Here is a 16,604-nt window from a genome sequence, read left to right on the forward strand (position 1 = left end):
TTTAGGGACTTCCCTGGTGGTCCAGTGGGTAAGACTCCATGCTCCCAATGCAGGGGGCCGGGGTTTGATCCCTGGTTGGGGAACTAGATCCCACATGCATGCTACAACTAAGAAGTCCACATGCCACAATTAAAAGAACCTGCATGCTGCAACTAAGACCCGGCACAGCCAAAATAAATAAAAATAAACAATAAATAAATATTTTAAAAAATAGAGGTAATTTAATTTATTTAGCCAATCTCCTATTGTATATTCAGAGTATTTTCCATTTTTCCAAAACATAAAACGAAGTGAATATGTTTTGTATTTGAATATTTCTGTACAGACCTGATTATTTAGGATACATTCCTAAAAGTGGCATACTTTGGTTAGAGTGTCTAAGCTTTTAAGGCTTTTAATATGTCTCATTATGTTGCCTTCCAGGAAGGTTTTGTCAATTTTCATTCCAATCATTAGTGTCAGAAAGTTCAAGTTTCTCTGCACACCCACAAACACTCGGTATTACTGCCTATTTGGATCTTCTGCTACAAGCACTCAAGCCACTGTGGACAGTTATCATTGTTGCTGCCCAGCATCCACTCCTTTTTCTTCTGCTAACCATCCTCTAATTTTCTTTTGGAACCACACCTCACAAACTCTCAGTTTCAGTTTGAGGGCCCCAACGAGAATCAACCCCTGGACTTTTCCTGGAATATTGAAAAAGAGTTCTTTTTTCCCTCCCAAGTTTCCTAAACAGGTGGGATGTAAGCCTGAAGCTTCTGGAGACCACATGAAGAGGTCCTGCCTGAGAATGAAGCCTACACAAAAGGAAACAGCTGAGAGATGAAGAAACGAGTGACAGGATCTTGGGGAACATTACTTGAGAATTCTCCTGGCTCTAGCTGTATCTGAAGCAAGTCAACCTTCTTAAACTCCTTGGTTATGTAAGCTAATATGTTATATCAATCATTATTATCAGTAGCAAGTATTTTGCTTAAACTAGTTTGATTCTGTTTGATTCCCCCTAAAAGAGTCCCTACTCTCCTCCCTCCAGGCACTTGGTAGGACTGCTCTGCCCATCCCCTCTGATGTTAGATATAACTGTGTGGATTGCTTTGGCTGATAAAATGTTGTCAGAAGAGACCTGTATCACTTCTAGGTAGAAGTTTTAAGAGCCTGTGCCTGGTGTGCCACATCCTCTCGCCCTACCTTAGTGAACTTGGAAGCCTGGGTCTAGATGGATCCCCTATTAGCTTGGCCTTTGAATGACCATTATGAACAGAGACCCCTGCTGACCTACCCAGAGTGTATAGCATAAGTGAGAAAGATGCTTTTTTTGTGTTAAGCCACCGAGATGTAGTTGTTCATTATTATAGACAGAACCTAACCTCTTCTTTCTGAAACAATCCCCCTGGGAAAAAAATGAAGGATGGTTTTCATCAGCTCAGCTGTATCTGCAGGGCCAACAGCTAACCAGCAGGAAGGGCACATCCTAAAGCAGTCAGCTCCTTCCACATTTCGTCTCTGTCCCCCAGGCCTCTAACATCTGACAAGCAATTCCATAGCAAATTGACTCTATTGGTTTTTCCTAAGATTTGTTATCCTCCCAGAGGGAGGATGATTTTGTTTGGCAGATGGTTAAAGTCAGTCTGGCTGGTATCTGACCAGCGAATCCTGCCTACAGCATTGGGTACACGTCCAGTTAGGGCAAAAAAGGAGGGGCATCCTGGTCAGATCCTTCTGCCCTGCCTGTGCCACTTAGGGCCACCATGAGAATGATATCATCAAGGAGGGCTGGGGCTTTTGGCATTCTAAATACCTTCAGCATCTGGTTTAGGGGTGGCCATGTAATATGTCCCTGGAGAGGATGGAGGCAGGATGGCAGAGTAAGGACGAGCCTGGGTTCTGTGGTCAGGCAGGCCTGAATTTAAATCCAGGCTCCACCTCTTCCTGGCTCTGGACTTTGGGCAAGGTCTGCTTCTCTGAGCCTCAGTTTCCTCAACTGAGAAATGCAGGTTCAATAGTGCTCACTTCATTGGGCTGGCTGCTTTAGACTGTGGACATAGAGTGTATAGTCCAGGGCCCAGTCCTTGGGGATGCTCAGTAAGTGGTGACCATGGATTCTAGTCTGGACAAGTCCCATCTTTTCTTCTGTGGACATCAGCTGAGACAATGATTCATGAGAGAGAGCCCTTGTAGCTCTAATACCTTTCATGTCTTCCCTGTGGTTTCAAAACTAAGAAAATGTAGATTTTCTAAGTAAGGGTCACTGAGGATAATTTATTAAAAAATCAGATTCTTAAAAAAATTAATATCCATGTAATTCATGTTTTCTCTATAGAACAAATAGGAAAATGTAGCTCTGCTACCAACTGGCTGTTGGGCCTTAGGCAGGCTCCTGTCTCTCTGGCCTCAATTTCCTCATCTGTATAATGGGATTGGACTAGATGCTATTTGGGTCCCTATTTGCTTTGACTGGTTATGATTTACTTATAGTAATATACAGGGGCCTTTGCCTTCTCTTCCCAACCCCCATCTATTCTTATTTTCTTTCTTTTTTTTTAAGTCTTTATTGAATTTGTTGCAATATTGCTTCTGTTTTATGTTTCGGTTTATTGGTGGGGAGACATGTGGGATCTTAGCTCCCTGACCAGGGATCGAACACACACCCTCTGCATTGGAAGTCAAAGTCTTAACCACTGGGCTGCCAAGGAAGTCCCTATTCTTATTTTCAACCATAGCTCTTAGGTTTTGGTATTTACCTCCATGTTTTTAATCATATACAATTTATTGATATATCTTAAACTTTTTTCTTAAACTTTTTATTTTGAAGTAATTTTAAATTTACTGAAAAGTTGCAAAGACAGCATAGAGAGCTCCTGAATGTTCTCACCCAGCTCCATCTCATGTTGACATCTTACATGATCATGGTACATTTGTCAAAACTAAAATTAAAATTAATGTTGGTACATTACTATTAACTGAATTACAAACTTTATTTGGAGGTCACCGTGTTTTCCACGAATGTTGCAGGATCCAGTCCAGGGTTCCACATTGCCCTGTGTCATTATGTCATCTTAGTCTCCTCTAGTCTGTGATAGTTTCTCAGTCTTTCTTTTCATTTATCAATATTAAGCATTTTCTCCAGAGGAGTATAAGAGATGAGTATTTTTGTCAATTACACACTCCATTTTCCCTTTCCCATTTTTTATCTTGCTTTTTGGTATAATCCATATTCATTGCTTTTGTTATTTTTATGTAAATATTGTTACCTGTTGATCTGACTAATGTGTTATAATTACACTTCCTCTTATACGTAATTTTTTTGTTTCTCTTGGAGTTACTTTGTTTTCTTTGAAATTGACTAAATTTTCCCACACTCTCCAATAGTTCAGTAAAGGGCTTTCAATTCAATTTTATACATGGTGGATCATGTCAAATAATTTATCAGTTTAATTTTTTTCTTGGAACCCCCCCTTCTCTCCCCAGACCCACTCTAGTCTAGACAGGGCTGCACAGCTCTTGTCCATCAACTCTCCTCTGTCGTCATCCTGGGGATTCCCTTCTTGTCTCTTCTTTGTTATAGTCCCTGTTTTCTGTATTCTTAGATTTTCTATTTCTTGGTTTATAGTCTCCTGTTGTTGGAGCATGTCCCCCTAGTGATTTCAGAGAAAGGGTTTATGGGAAGTAAACTTTTGGGACCTTGTATGCTTTAAATTGCCCTTTATCTATCCTCACACTTGATTTATCAGTATAGACTTCTAGGCATTTCCCATCATTGAGAAGTTTGGGACCATTCTTGTTCTTGATCCTTTTTTTTTTTTTCCTCCTCTCTCTCTCTCTCTCTAGAAGATTTTAGAATCCTCTCTATCCCTGAGTTCTGAAATGTCAGGTCCAGTTTATATAATTCAGATGGCTGCCTCCACCCTGGATCTAGAGTTTGACATGTGACCCAGCAGGTCCAATTAGTATGTTCCATTAATTTCAGGATGGGCACATAACCTGACCATGTAATGAGACTCAGTTCTCAGACTTTGGTTGAACTGGTGAGGACACAATCTCTCTCTCCCTGATTTGTACCTGGAAGGGTGCAAGCCCATAGCTACTTAGGATCTCCATGAAAAGAAGGCCTTCCTGAGAGAGAAGCTGTATTAGTTAACTATTTTCTTTTATTTATATTTTTTGGCTGCGCTGGGTCTTCGTTGCTGCAAGCGGGCTTTTCTAGTTGTGGCGAGTGGGGGCTACTCTTTCTCGCAGTGCATGGGCTTCTCATCGTGGTGGCCTCTCTTGTTGCGGAGCACAGGCTCTAGGCACGTGGGCTTCAGTAGTTGCAGCACACGGGCTCAGTAGTTGCGGTTCACAGGCTCTAGAGCACAGGCTCAGTAGTTGTGGCACACGGGCTTAGTTGCTCCGTGGCATGTGGGATCTTCCTGGATCAGGACTCGAACCCGTGTCCCCTGCATTGGCAGGCGGATTCTTAACCACTGTGCCACCAGGGAAGTCCAGTCATCTATTTCTATGTAACATATTACCCCAAAACTTAGTGGCTTAAAACAACAAACATCTATCATCCAGGTGCCGTTTCGCTGGGTGCTTCTTCCTTAAGGTCTCTCAGAAGGCTGCAGCCAGTGTGTTGTCTGGGGCTGAAGGCTCAGCAGGGGAGAATCTGCATCTATGCTCAACAGTGTGGTTGTTGGCAGGATTTGGTTTCTTGTTGTACTGAGGACCGCAGTTCCTCACTGGCTGTTGGCCAGGGGCCTCTTTCAGTTCCTGGCCATGTAGGCTTCTCCTTCTTCCATTGGAATGAGCAAGTAGAATGAGCAAGAGAGAATAAGCAAAACAGAAGCCAGAATCTTTTTGTAATCTACTCTCAGAAATGACATCCCATCACTTTGCCATATTCTAGTCATTACAAGTAAGTCATGAGGTCAAAATTTTACAGTAAAGACCCCACATAAATCCACAAGAGCACCACAGCTTTCAAACTTGTGTCTGGAGAAGCATGTTGGAGTCCAGTTAAGTGACTATTGACAAATTGTTCCCAATAGTGGTGACTATAGTCTTCACTACAGGTGAATTAGCTACATATGGCCCCTATTCAGAAAGCTCGTCCCTCCTTACAAAAAAGGACACATGCAGAACTCTTAAACAGATGGCTCAGTGTCCTCAGGACCTCACCTGTTCCCAGGCTTCAGCGTGCATTAGAATCAAGTGGGACTTGGTGAAGCATTCACTGTCCCAGGCCTACCCCTCGGATTCTGATTCGGTGGTGTGGGGTGGAATCAAGGAGTGTGCCTATTCATAAGGCTCCCAGATGATGCTTATGTAGGTGGTCCATGGACCTCACTGAGAAACCACACACCAGGCCACCTGTCCACAAGATTTTAAAATAAAGCACCGAGCACATTGCCTGGCACATGGTGTGTGCCCGGGAAATAGCCCAAGAGAGGCCTTGTGACTGGTCCCAGACCCGCACAAGACCTCTGATTCCCATTCAGTCCTGTGTGTTCTTAAGAGTGAGATCAAGACCTCCCTCGCCCATCCCCCAGCCTGCCCACGGGAAAAGAATAAATAACAACAGCAGCATTTTCATTTTATAAGCACTTGGTTTTATTGCACAGAAGCAATTGAAAGTGGACTCCAGTGGAAAAGTGCGCCCTGGCATGGTTCAGTGGCCAGCGCCCAGCCCCACCTGCTCCAGCTCTTCCAGGACAGAGAGCTTTGGGCAAGGGCTCGACCACTCCTTTGGAAAACAGAAGGCATTCAGGAATAGGTTAAGACATCTCAAGCATAATATGTTTCTAACTGCTCATTCATTATTGCGGTCATCTGTCAGTTGCACATACAGGAAATAAATGCACTTATTTGGAGAGGAGGGGGCAGTTTTTATAGTCAAGTGTTTACATGTGGCATTCTGCATATATCACATTCGGCTACATAAGCTATCATAACATAATTGTCCATCGCCTAGGGAGGGTTTGGGGCGTGGGGCCGGGGTTTGGAAGGACCCTCTCTTGCTAACACATTGCTAAAAGAAATTCCTGTTTGGTGAAGGAGGGCCCATAGTCTAAGCAGAGTTTCTTCTTAAAGAAAAGGGAGAAAAAATGAAAATTGGTTACACCGACCCTTGAGCTCCCAGACCCTCCTGAGTTTCTTTGGCTGCTCTGGACGTTCCTCTCTCCCTGCCTTACTTCTCTCCCTTGGTGGCCTTGTCTTCTGTGGCCTTCTCTGGAGGCCTGCTGTCTTTCTGGTCTGTGCTAGAGGATTTCTCAGCCTTTTCTGCCTTGGCTTTGCCTGGTGTGGAGGCCTCCTTGCTGGGCTCCTTGGCTTGGGCCTCTGCTTTGGGTTTCTCCTCAGGCTTCTTGGCCTCTGTGGCCTTCCCCTCCTTGGCGTCTTTTTTCTCAGGTGCCGCTGGCGTCTCTTCCTTCTTTGGCTTTTCCGGCTCTTTCTCTGCTGCTTTGCTGGGTTCTTTGGCCTTGGCATCATCTGGTTCCTTCTTGGCCACCTCAGTCTTCTCTTTGGGTTTGGCTTCTTCCTTCCCCTTGGCAGCAGCCTCCTTCTCTGGGGTGGTTGCTTTTTTCTTATCTTCAGCCTCTTCCTTCTTGGCTTCACCTTTGGGTTCTTTGGGCTTTTCCACAGCAGGGTCCTTCTTCTCCTGGACCTCGGGCTTTGGAGCCTCCTTCTTGGGCACCTCATCTTTCTTGCTGTCCTTCTTCTCCTCAGTTTTCAGTGTGGCTGGAGCTTTCTCTTCCTCTGTCTTCTTTGGGGGCTCTTTGGCTTTCACCTCCTGGGCTTTCTCTTCCTCCTTCATGGGGGACTTTGCCTCCTCCTTCTTTGGGACCTCCTTCACAGGAGACTTGACCTTCTCTGGGGATTTGGCCTCCTCCTTGACAGGGCTTTTGGCCTTCTCCGGGGACTTTGCTTCTTCCTTCTCTGGGGACTTGGCCTTCTCTGGGGATTTGGCCTCTTCCTTCACTGGGGACTTGGCCTTCTCTGGGGATTTGGCCTCTTCCTTCACTGGGGACTTGACCTTCTCTGGGGATTTGGCCTCTTCCTTCTCTGGGGACTTGGCCTTCTCTGGGGATTTGGCCTCTTCCTTCACAGGGGACTTGGCCTTCTCTGGGGATTTGGCCTTTTCCTTCTCTGGGGACTTGGCCTTCTCTGGGGATTTGGCTTCTTCCTTCTCTGGGGACTTGGCCTTCTCTGGGGATTTGGCCTCTTCCTTCACAGGGGACTTGACCTTCTCTGGGGATTTGGCCTCCTCCTTGACAGGGCTTTTGGCCTTCTCCGGGGACTTTGCTTCTTCCTTCTCTGGGGACTTGGCCTTCTCTGGGGATTTGGCCTCTTCCTTCACAGGGGACTTGGCCTTCTCTGGGGACTTGGCCTTCTCTGGGGACTTGGCCTCTTCCTTCACAGGGGACTTGGCCTTCTCTGGGGACTTGGCCTTCTCTGGGGACTTGGCCTCTTCCTTCACTGGGGACTTGGCCTTCTCTGGGGATTTGGCCTCTTCCTTCTCTGGGGATTTGGCCTTCTCTGGGGATTTGGCCTCTTCCTTCTCTGGGGACTTGGCCTTCTCTGGAGACTTCACTCCTTCTGGGGACTTGGCCTTCTCAGGAGACTTGGCCTCAGCTGGCGATTTTGCTTCTTCTTTCATAGGGGACTCAGCCTTTTCTGGGGACTTGCCTTCTTCCTTCACTGGGGACTTGGCCTCCTCTTTCTCTGGAGATGCGGCCTCTTCTGCTGGGGGAGATTTTGCTGCTTCTTCTCCCCCTTCCTCCTCCTCTTTGGCCTCTTTCTCTTCTTCTTCAGTCACTTCCTCAGTCAGCTGGACCTCCTCTGTCTGTTCCTGCACAATCACAGTTTCCTTCTCTGACTTTTCTACCACCTTGATCTTCTCTTCGCTTTTGACTTTTATATGAGTGGATATGGCAGGGATTTTGGGGAGTCCTTCTAGAAGGGAGAAAGGACTCGGGCCAAAGCCAATCCGACACTCTTCACCCTCCAGGAGTTTTCTGCAGAATGGATAATGGAACACGTTACTATTAACTCAGAGCCGATCAATAAGTTAGGGGGCTTCCTGAGCTACTCTGAAGGTCCACCACATCCAGTGATATGCACTTTGGTGAAGGAAGGGGTGTGAATGGTGGGCACTTTGAGACTGGAGAAGGTCGCTTAGCAGATCATCCCAGGGACCACTCAGAATCCACACCCCAATGGCACTGCTCTTGTTTAATGCAGCTAAGCTTGCAACTTATAAAACTTTTTCTCCTGAAAAAATGGCCCTCAAGAGAAAACACCTATATTAGCAACATTTATACTTATTGTCCCTCAACTAAAATGTTATTCAAGAGAAAGGTGGGAATATGAGCAAGGAATTCCACATGTATAAACCTGGGTTTAAGAGGTCTTAGAATGTTCCCATTTGAATTTCAAGGGTCTCCTGTTACCTTATAGTCTCATCCTTTGGGTTTTAGGAACATGGTGGGGGCAGTTTCCACTCTTTCCTACTCACTAGATGTGTGACTTTAGCTAAGCCACTCAAACTCTTTCATCCTCAGTCTCCTCATTGGTAAAAACAGGGTCATTAAGAGTCCTAACCTCACAGGGTTGTTTCAGTGAAATAATAAATTAAAAAAACCTGGCAATACCTACCTCAGAGTAAGTGTAGGGGTTACCCATACAGACCAGTGCTTTGCGAATTTAACGGCATGCAAATCACCCAGGGATCTGATTAAAATGCAGATTTTGATTCAGCAGGTCTGGGGTGCCTTTCTAACCAGCTTTCAGATAATGTTGATTGTGCTACTCCATGGACAACACTTTGAGTAGCAAGACTACAGATTAGAGCCAAGACGTGGGAAGTGAAGGGCCATTAGCCAACAACTGGGACAGGTCTTCACGGGGTCAGTCCTGTTCCTTAGCAGGAAACTGCTAAGCTGGGAGGTCTCTTGGCTTTCTCATGGCTACTTTTTACTGAGGGCTTTCTCTGTGGCCGCCCAGTGGTACCTGTGTTACCTGGATTAGCTCAGGAACAGGATTAGCACCTCCTCCCAACAATCCCAGGACGTGGGTACCGTTATTATCACCCCTATTTTATTTCTCCAGGAAACAACTGCTCAGAGAGCTAGGAATCTCTAAGAGGTAGAGTTGTGAAGGCCCTTGACAACTGAAGTACCTCCTTTCCCTCCAAGCCAACCTCTAGCTGGCTGGATTTGGGAAGAGGGTGAGGAGCTTTAACCCTCTGAATCACTGTCAGAATGAAACTAAGTCACTCTCAATATATTTGTCTCTCAAAAGGTAGAATGGTGGTTGCCAGGGCTGGGGGGAGGGAAGGGAAGGGAGTGGAGAGTTACTGTTTAATGAGCACTGAATTTCAGTTTGGGAAGATGAAAAACGGTCTGGACATAGATGATGGTGATGATTGCACAATAATGTAAATATTTTTAATGCCCCTGAACTGTATACTTAAAAATGGTTAAATGGTAAATTTTCTGTTATATACATTTCACCGCAATACGAAAAGAAAAAATTTTTTTTTGTCTCTAAGACTGGCAGGCTACCTCACTGTGGGGCTTAAAATCCAAGGCTTCTCCTTCTAAGAAGCACCACCCAAAGGCCCCCTGGCCCCTCACCTGTAAGCAGCAATCTCAATATCCAGAGCCATCTTGACATTGAGCAGGTCCTGATACTCTCGGAGCTGGGCTGCCATCTCCCACTTGGTGTTCCTGAGCTCAGCATCCAGCTGCTGGATGGCTTCCTGGGGAGGAGAAGTCACATACATGTCACGCGCCAGTCAGCATTCTGGCCCTCAGCACTGGAGGAGCTGGGGCGGGCTACGCAAACCCAACGTAGTCCTGTTCAGCCAGGCGTGCTGGGGCCAACCCCCACCCGGTGAAAGCTACGGATCTCATTCATGGACGTGAAAGCCACCTGGCACAAAACTCCTGCTGTGTGTATAACCTCAGCCTGGGGAGTGGTCTGGAACGAAACACACCAGACACCAACAATGGTCATCACAGGTCAGTGGGATGATGGGTGAATTTTTACAGATCTTAAGCTTAGAAAGGGCTCAGTGGGAACACGGCCTTGTCTGCTTTGGCTCCCTATCGTTTCCCCAGTGCTCCAAAGTGCCTGCCACACAGTACAGGCTTGGGAGGCATCTGTTAACCGAGACAATACACAGAAGCACACTCAATACGAGCTGAAGCTTCTCCCCTGACCCCAAGGCCACTTAGCCACTGCTTGGAGTGAATCAGTATGGCTGATTTTTATTGCCTCCTTTTTCTACAGTCACCATATATTACTTGCATAATAAGCTCTTTAAAAGCAATATTTTCTTTTGGCGGTTGTCTTTAACGGGAGGTATCTGCCAAGGCCTTCCCCAGGCTACCCTCACTCATAGACACTGGTTATTGTTTACTGAATGCCCACTATGACCAAGACCCTGCTGAGCACACTCACGCCTCACGTGAAAAGTTCGTCTCTCTCTTTAAGCTTCATAGCTCTGCAAAGGAGGCTTTTTTTTCCCCCATTGCATTGAGGGAATTCAGAGTCAGAGAGGCAGACACTTTCCTGGGGTCACACGGCTAGAAAGACATACTGGTACCCCTGGTATGTCTGACTCCAAGGCCCATGGTCTTAACTACGATGACCCCACTCACAGAGGGGCAATGACTTGTCCAGGGTCACCCAACCAGGTGAGACAATCTGGCTCTCTGCCCCACCCCTGCCCACCTGGTAGGATGCGATGTCAGCCTGATGACGGTCCTCCAGCTCAGAGCGCTGCCTCTCCAGTGAGTCCTTGGTGCTTTTGAGCGCCTCCAGCTCTGTGGTCCTGGCCTGCAGCTGCCGCCGGTACTCAGTTATCTCCTCCTGTGCCAAGCGCATGGCGTCTGTGTTCACCTTGGCTGCCTCTGACAGTCGGTCCAGTCTCACTGGGAGAGAAGGGAGTAGGGCACAGGGTTAGACACAACTGGATTTGGATTCTACTGCCCAGATCTGGAAGGTGACACACATGGGTTGAGGACCTTCTGAGTGCCGGTGCCATCTTGGATGTTTAACTCACCGTATCCTTTGTGATAGGCAAATGACCACTGCCCAAGGCCGGTAGGCCAGTTTGAGCAGCAGAGCTGGGATTCAGATCTAGTGTCTATCTGGCTCTAAAGATCACACTGTCTCCCCAAACTCAGGATCTGGAAACTCTGCAGGGCAAAAGAAGCCCACATTTCTGGTCCTCCTGGTTCAGCTCCCCAGCAAAGGCTGGCAGTGCTGAGGGTCATATGTGAAACCTGACCCATGGGGCTTAACTCTGAGCTTGTGGTTGAACAAGTTAATGAGTCTGTGACCTTTAGAGGCATGAGGGCGCCGTGAGCCACCATGTAGCCATAGCCCCTTCCTTGCAGGTGTCTGCTTTGCAGAGACCAAGGTCACTGCAGAGCCTGGGGCCTGCGTCCCTTCCTCCCCCTTGTTGCGCATTCTCTAGCACAGGAGCCCCTGTGCCAATGGCAGCCACACCCTGGCCCCTGTGAGCAATGGGCTGCAGGTTCCCAGAAGACTTTTCAGGGACCAGTGGGGGTCTGGAGGCTAGTCTGAACCTCCTGAATGTGGACATCCTGAATCCTGAGATAATGACATTCAGGACCTGAGTCTTGGGAGTGGGGGAGGAAGAAGGGATGCCAGCTGGGTGGTCCAGAAGTCCTGAGATGGATGAAGGGCAACGCCCAAGAGAGCAGAGAGGTTTGCTTTGGGAGGAGCCTTGCTGCAGAGATGGGGGAGGGGATGGTTCTGCCACTGCAGAGGAGAGGAAGGAACTGGAAAAGCAATGCATCAAAATCCCAGCTTTTCTGGTTTTTCTCTGCTAGTACTGGCAAAGACTTAGAAACCATCCAAGTGGGTGAGGATTCTTATGCACTGTGGATCACAGACCTGTCTGAAAATCACTGAAGCCTCTGTACCCTCTCCCAAGAACAATGCAGAAGTTTTACAGACAGTTTCAGGAAGGCTCATGGAGCTCCCCAGGGTAAGAAGCCCAGTTAGTCGACCCCCCTTTCAACCCCAAAAGAAAACCAGAGAGGGCAAGTGTTGGTCAAAGTCACCCTGCAGGTGCTGCGCACAGCTTCAGAGCTGCTGCAGCTGCAACCTAGCTGACTCGGGGTGGCACGGAGTTGGGGGAGGGAGATGGGTTTGGGAGGCTCCCGGCTTTTCTGAAGGGGAGCAAGGACATTAAAGGGCCCACAAGCCACTTCAGCTTCAGGCACCAATTGGTTGTAATGGTGGTCCCTCTGGGGAGAAAGAATGTGAGAATGACCCACTCTCCCCAACTGTAGTGGGGAGGAGCCCGATAGGTGTCTGAATAGGGTTCCCTGCAGTGTGCAAGAAAGGGGGCGGGCAGCATTGGACAGGGAAGCCATGTTACTTTGAAGGGCAAAGAGCGCCCCAGCGACTAGAAGCCGGCACCGCTCTGGAGCAGTAGAGGGAACCTGATGAAAAGGGGCCTCATAGTGGGGTTACCAAAACTCGGGAGAAGGAGCAGAGAGGACCCAGAGTTGAAGGACAGATATAAGGACCCTGGAGAAGGCCAAAGGAGAACCTAGAGTTGCGGGGAAGGGGGGTGTTCCACAAGAGACCCAGAGTAAAACTGTTTTTTAACTAAGGGGCATTCACTCTGCAGGAGGAAGCTGAGCAGCGCACCATCCAGTCCAGCCACCTCTATGCAGAGTCCACCAGCACCCTGTCACGCCACCCTTCCCCTCACTGACCGACCAACAGAGGGCGCCCCATCCTCCCTGTCCCCGCTCGCCTGCGAACCTCGGAACCACTCCTCGGACTGTAGCGTGCTCTGCACTGCGTGGCCTTCCAGCTGCGCGCGGATCTCGCGCAGTGCCGACGTCACGTCGCACTTGAGGGCGTCGCGCGCCTCGGCCTGCGCCTGAGTCTGCGCGGCGCTGCTGCCCTGGATCTGGCCGAGCAACTCGCCCACCTCCTGCTGGTGGTGACGCCGCAGGTAGCCGCACTCTTCCTGCAGGGCCTGAGCTTTCTTCTGCAGCTCGACGCGCGCCGCTTCGGCCTCCTGCGCAAAGCGCGCAAGTGCGCGCGCCGCCGCCTCAGCCTCCTCGCGCTGCCGGGCCTCGTCGTCTAGGCGCTGGCGCACGTGCGCGATGTCCTCCAGCAGGTGCTCTTGCTCCAGGCGCAGCTGGCCGCGGGCCGCGCCCAAGCGCAGCACAGCGCCGCGCATCTCGCGCACCTCGCGCTCGTATAGCTCGCCCATGGCGGCGCGGCCCGCCTGCTGCTGCCGCAGCGCCGCCGCCTCTCCCTCCAGGCTGCGGTTATGTGCCTCGAGCTGCCGCACCTTGTCGATGTAGCCCGCGAAGCGGTCATTCAGCGCCTGCAGCTGTTCCTTCTCGCTGCGCGCCGCCGCCGCCGCCACCACACAGCCCTCCGGTCCGTTGCTCAGCGTGTCTAGCGAGTCGGTGCTGGAGGCGGCTCCCGCGCCGCGGAAGCGGCTCGGCGAGGCCGACACGGAGCTCACGGACGTCCGCGCCCATGAGTGGAAGCCGCTGGAGGAGCCGGCTGCAGAGCGCGCGCCGCCCTTGCGAGTCAGCCCATAGTGCAGACTGCCGCCTCCGTGGAGCGGCGCGAAGGCGCCCAGCAGCGCCTCAGCGCCGCTGAAGCTCATCTTGGCCGGAGCAGGTGCGGCTGCCGGCGGAGTGGGAACCCGAGGCCGGGACGGGGCGGGCGGCACTGCGGTAGCACCCGGCCGGCCGGCCCTTTTATAGCAGCCCGGCGGGGTCCAGCCCCTCAGCAGTTGCTGGGGGGGTGAGCAGGGGAGGAGGGCCCCGCCCTCTCCGCCTCCTCCCCCAGCGGCCCGGGGCCGGCTGGCTCCGCCGCAGTGAGAGGGGCGGGGCAGGGAAACCAAGGAGTGGAGGGGAATCGACGACGCAGCGTCAGAGAAGCACCCCCGAAGCAGTCAGGCGGTAGAGGACTCCCGGAGTGGACCGAAGGGGAGCCCCCTGGTGCGTGTCGGGAGACCCTGCTACTATGTTCGGAATTAAAGAAGGAGCCTGAAATGGAGGGAGGGCAAGGAGACCTGATGGGAATAGGGGCAGGATGCCTTCGGGATGGAGCGATAGAAAACTCGGTAGGATGGGAGGACCCCCGAATGAGAGGGAGCACAGGTTTTTCCTCATAGTTAGACCTTCAGGATAGGGGATGCAGAGTGTCTGCAGCCGGCCCGGAATAGGGGAGGGAGAAAAGTAATCCTGAATGGAAGCATAGTGGGCACTACAGAGGGTAGAGGTAGAAAACCCCTGAGTGGAGGTACACTGTTCCCCTAGTAGCTAGAGGGGCCACCAGGAGAGGGCTCAAGGAACTTTGCAGCCGGCTCCGGAATAGAGGGGGAGGACCTGGAGTTGGGGAGGGCGACAAGGCTGCCCTGAATTGGGCGTGTGGGAGACACTGCAGAGGATGGAGAAGGGAAGCCTGGATTGGGGGACACAGTGGTCTCCGCAGGATAGGAGGCAGGAGACCCTACAACCGGCCCCAGCAAGGAGGGCCCTCAGTGAAGTGGCAGAGGGTCCCCTGTAAAGGCAGGGTGTGTGAGGGTCAGAGAACCAAGAGTGGGCGTGCTGCGGGGAACTTGGCATGAAGCTGGGAGAGTTGATGCCTGTGGGGAGTTGGGGAAGTGACAGGAGGGCTAGGAGTCACTCAGGCCAGGGTCTGCACACTGAGGTCAGCTCCACAGTTGCTGGCAAATGACCTTGGACAAGTTGTCCCCCATCCCCCCCACTCGGTTTTCCCATCTTTACAGAGAAAGGACCTTGCCCTGGGTCAGGCTGCAACTTGAGACCCCCTGCTCCCCCAGCAGCTTCTGACTTGGGGGATCTCTGGCAGAATTGGGGGAGGAGAACCTCCTACTGCCCGTGGATATAGCAGCCACTTTCCCACAACTAGGAAGTCCATCTTTGTTCCTCTCCCCTCCCCATCTCCTCAGCTTCAACTTGTAGTCTCTCCCCAACACCCACAACAGACAAGTGGGTGCCATGATAGATTTCCCTTCTCCCCCCCAGAGAAGTGATGGGATGCTTTCAGGGTACCAGAGTCCCTCACCCCCATAAACCCTAATTCACGTAGAAAAGAGGACCCTGGTATTTGGAGGGCCCTGCAACAGCTGGTGGTTATTTGGCTTTTTCTTGGGTTTGGCTCCTGTCAAGTGCCTTGGGAGTGGGGGCGGCGCTGCGGCTGGTGCTTCAGCACCAGGGACAGGGCCTACTGCTCATTGTTGGGGAGGAAGGGGTTAATTAGCCTCTGCCTTTCCCTTGAGGGATGGGACGGAGGAATGCTATCTCCCCCTTGCCTGATCCCTGTGTTATGCAGATAGGGAGCTGAGGAGGGATGGGTGAATGATCCAGTGGAGAAACACCGGCAGCCAGAGACCCAGCCCCTTGACCTTCTGCTAGGGATCCGGTCCCCTGTTTTCTGTGACGTTCTCCCACATACACACCTGGGCTGTCTTGCCTCTCCATTGGGAGCTGAAGGGACACCCCTAGATGCCAGATGCCAGGAGGGAACCTTGAGACCTCCTGGGGAGTCAGTGTAGACTCCCCTCCCAGACCTGAGCCTCCCTCAGGCAGTTAACCCAAACCCCACTACATTTCCAGTTTAACATGGTTTTCATTCTGTAGGATCCCCAGGATGGGGACAGAAAAATACCCTAGGAAAGACCTATGCCAGTTCTTTTCTCTTTGCCCTCCACCTCACTCCCAGACCCCTGGTTCTAAGCAGACCCTCAGAGATGGGGAAGTGATGGCGCTGTCCCTTTAACCACGTTTTACAGGGAGGAGAGTGCGCTGGGGAGGAGGAGGGAGGGGGAAGGGAGTTTCTGGTTTTGCATGGAGAAGCAGAACATGATGAAGCATTTTTCCCCTGTTTAAAGATCCAGCCATGCTCCAGTTTGCAGGGGGCAGAAGGGCACCTTTGCAGTTGGTGGAGGATGGAGGTGAGTGTCTGGTCTGAGGCTTCTGAGAATGGCATTTGGGGGGCTCAAGAGGACTCCCATGCTCTCACATGGCTCCCCATTACTTGTCATTCTGCTTGGAATCTTGCCATTAGAGCCCAGTTCCTTTGGGTCTTTTCAGTCATCTGCATAATGCAGATGCATCCTCTGGGTGTGGGGAGGCTGACAAGCAGCTGACAGCAAGGGAGAGTGGTAGCAGAGGCTGGGTAAAAGAGGGGAGGGGCCAAGATGGATTCTGCCAAGCCTGGGGGGCCACAAACATGAGATTCTAAGCAAGAAGTCCCAAGCATGATTCATGTGGCTGGGGAAAATGACATGAGGGTGGGAGTCCTGGGGTCAGTGCCCCCCAAAGGGCCCTTCAGGCTCACCTCCAGGAAGCCATCCATTTTACCCCTACATGTAGTCAGTTATCCCCTCCATGGTCCCCAGTGCTAATCCACCACATCACACTTACCACTCCGAGTTGTCATTGGGTGAATGAATGGATGGATGAATAAATTCCATCAGTTCTCCAGCCAAACTTGTGGTCTAGAGGGGACTAAAAATGATCCTGCCCTGAGTCCTTGAGTCTCAAATCACTTTCATCTTCCTGCCCTCAATTCTTACCATTTGA

The 16,604-nt window shown here is 50.6% G+C and overlaps 1 protein-coding gene across 1 annotated transcript; it reads right to left on the reverse strand.

Annotated features, from left to right (window-relative positions):
• Positions 1 to 6,166: 6,166 nt before the first annotated feature.
• NEFH (neurofilament heavy chain) lies at positions 6,167 to 13,654 on the reverse strand. Its single transcript, XM_060121241.1, has 4 exons — positions 12,787 to 13,654; positions 10,714 to 10,913; positions 9,612 to 9,736; positions 6,167 to 7,991 (listed from the first exon to the last, which is right to left on the reverse strand). Exons 1-4 carry the CDS (start codon positions 13,652 to 13,654, stop codon positions 6,167 to 6,169), a joined length of 3,018 nt encoding a protein of 1,005 aa, XP_059977224.1.
• Positions 13,655 to 16,604: the final 2,950 nt, after the last annotated feature.

Source organism: Lagenorhynchus albirostris, chromosome 14, assembly GCF_949774975.1.
Source record: "Lagenorhynchus albirostris chromosome 14, mLagAlb1.1, whole genome shotgun sequence".
Classification (NCBI taxonomy): domain Eukaryota; kingdom Metazoa; phylum Chordata; class Mammalia; order Artiodactyla; family Delphinidae; genus Lagenorhynchus; species Lagenorhynchus albirostris.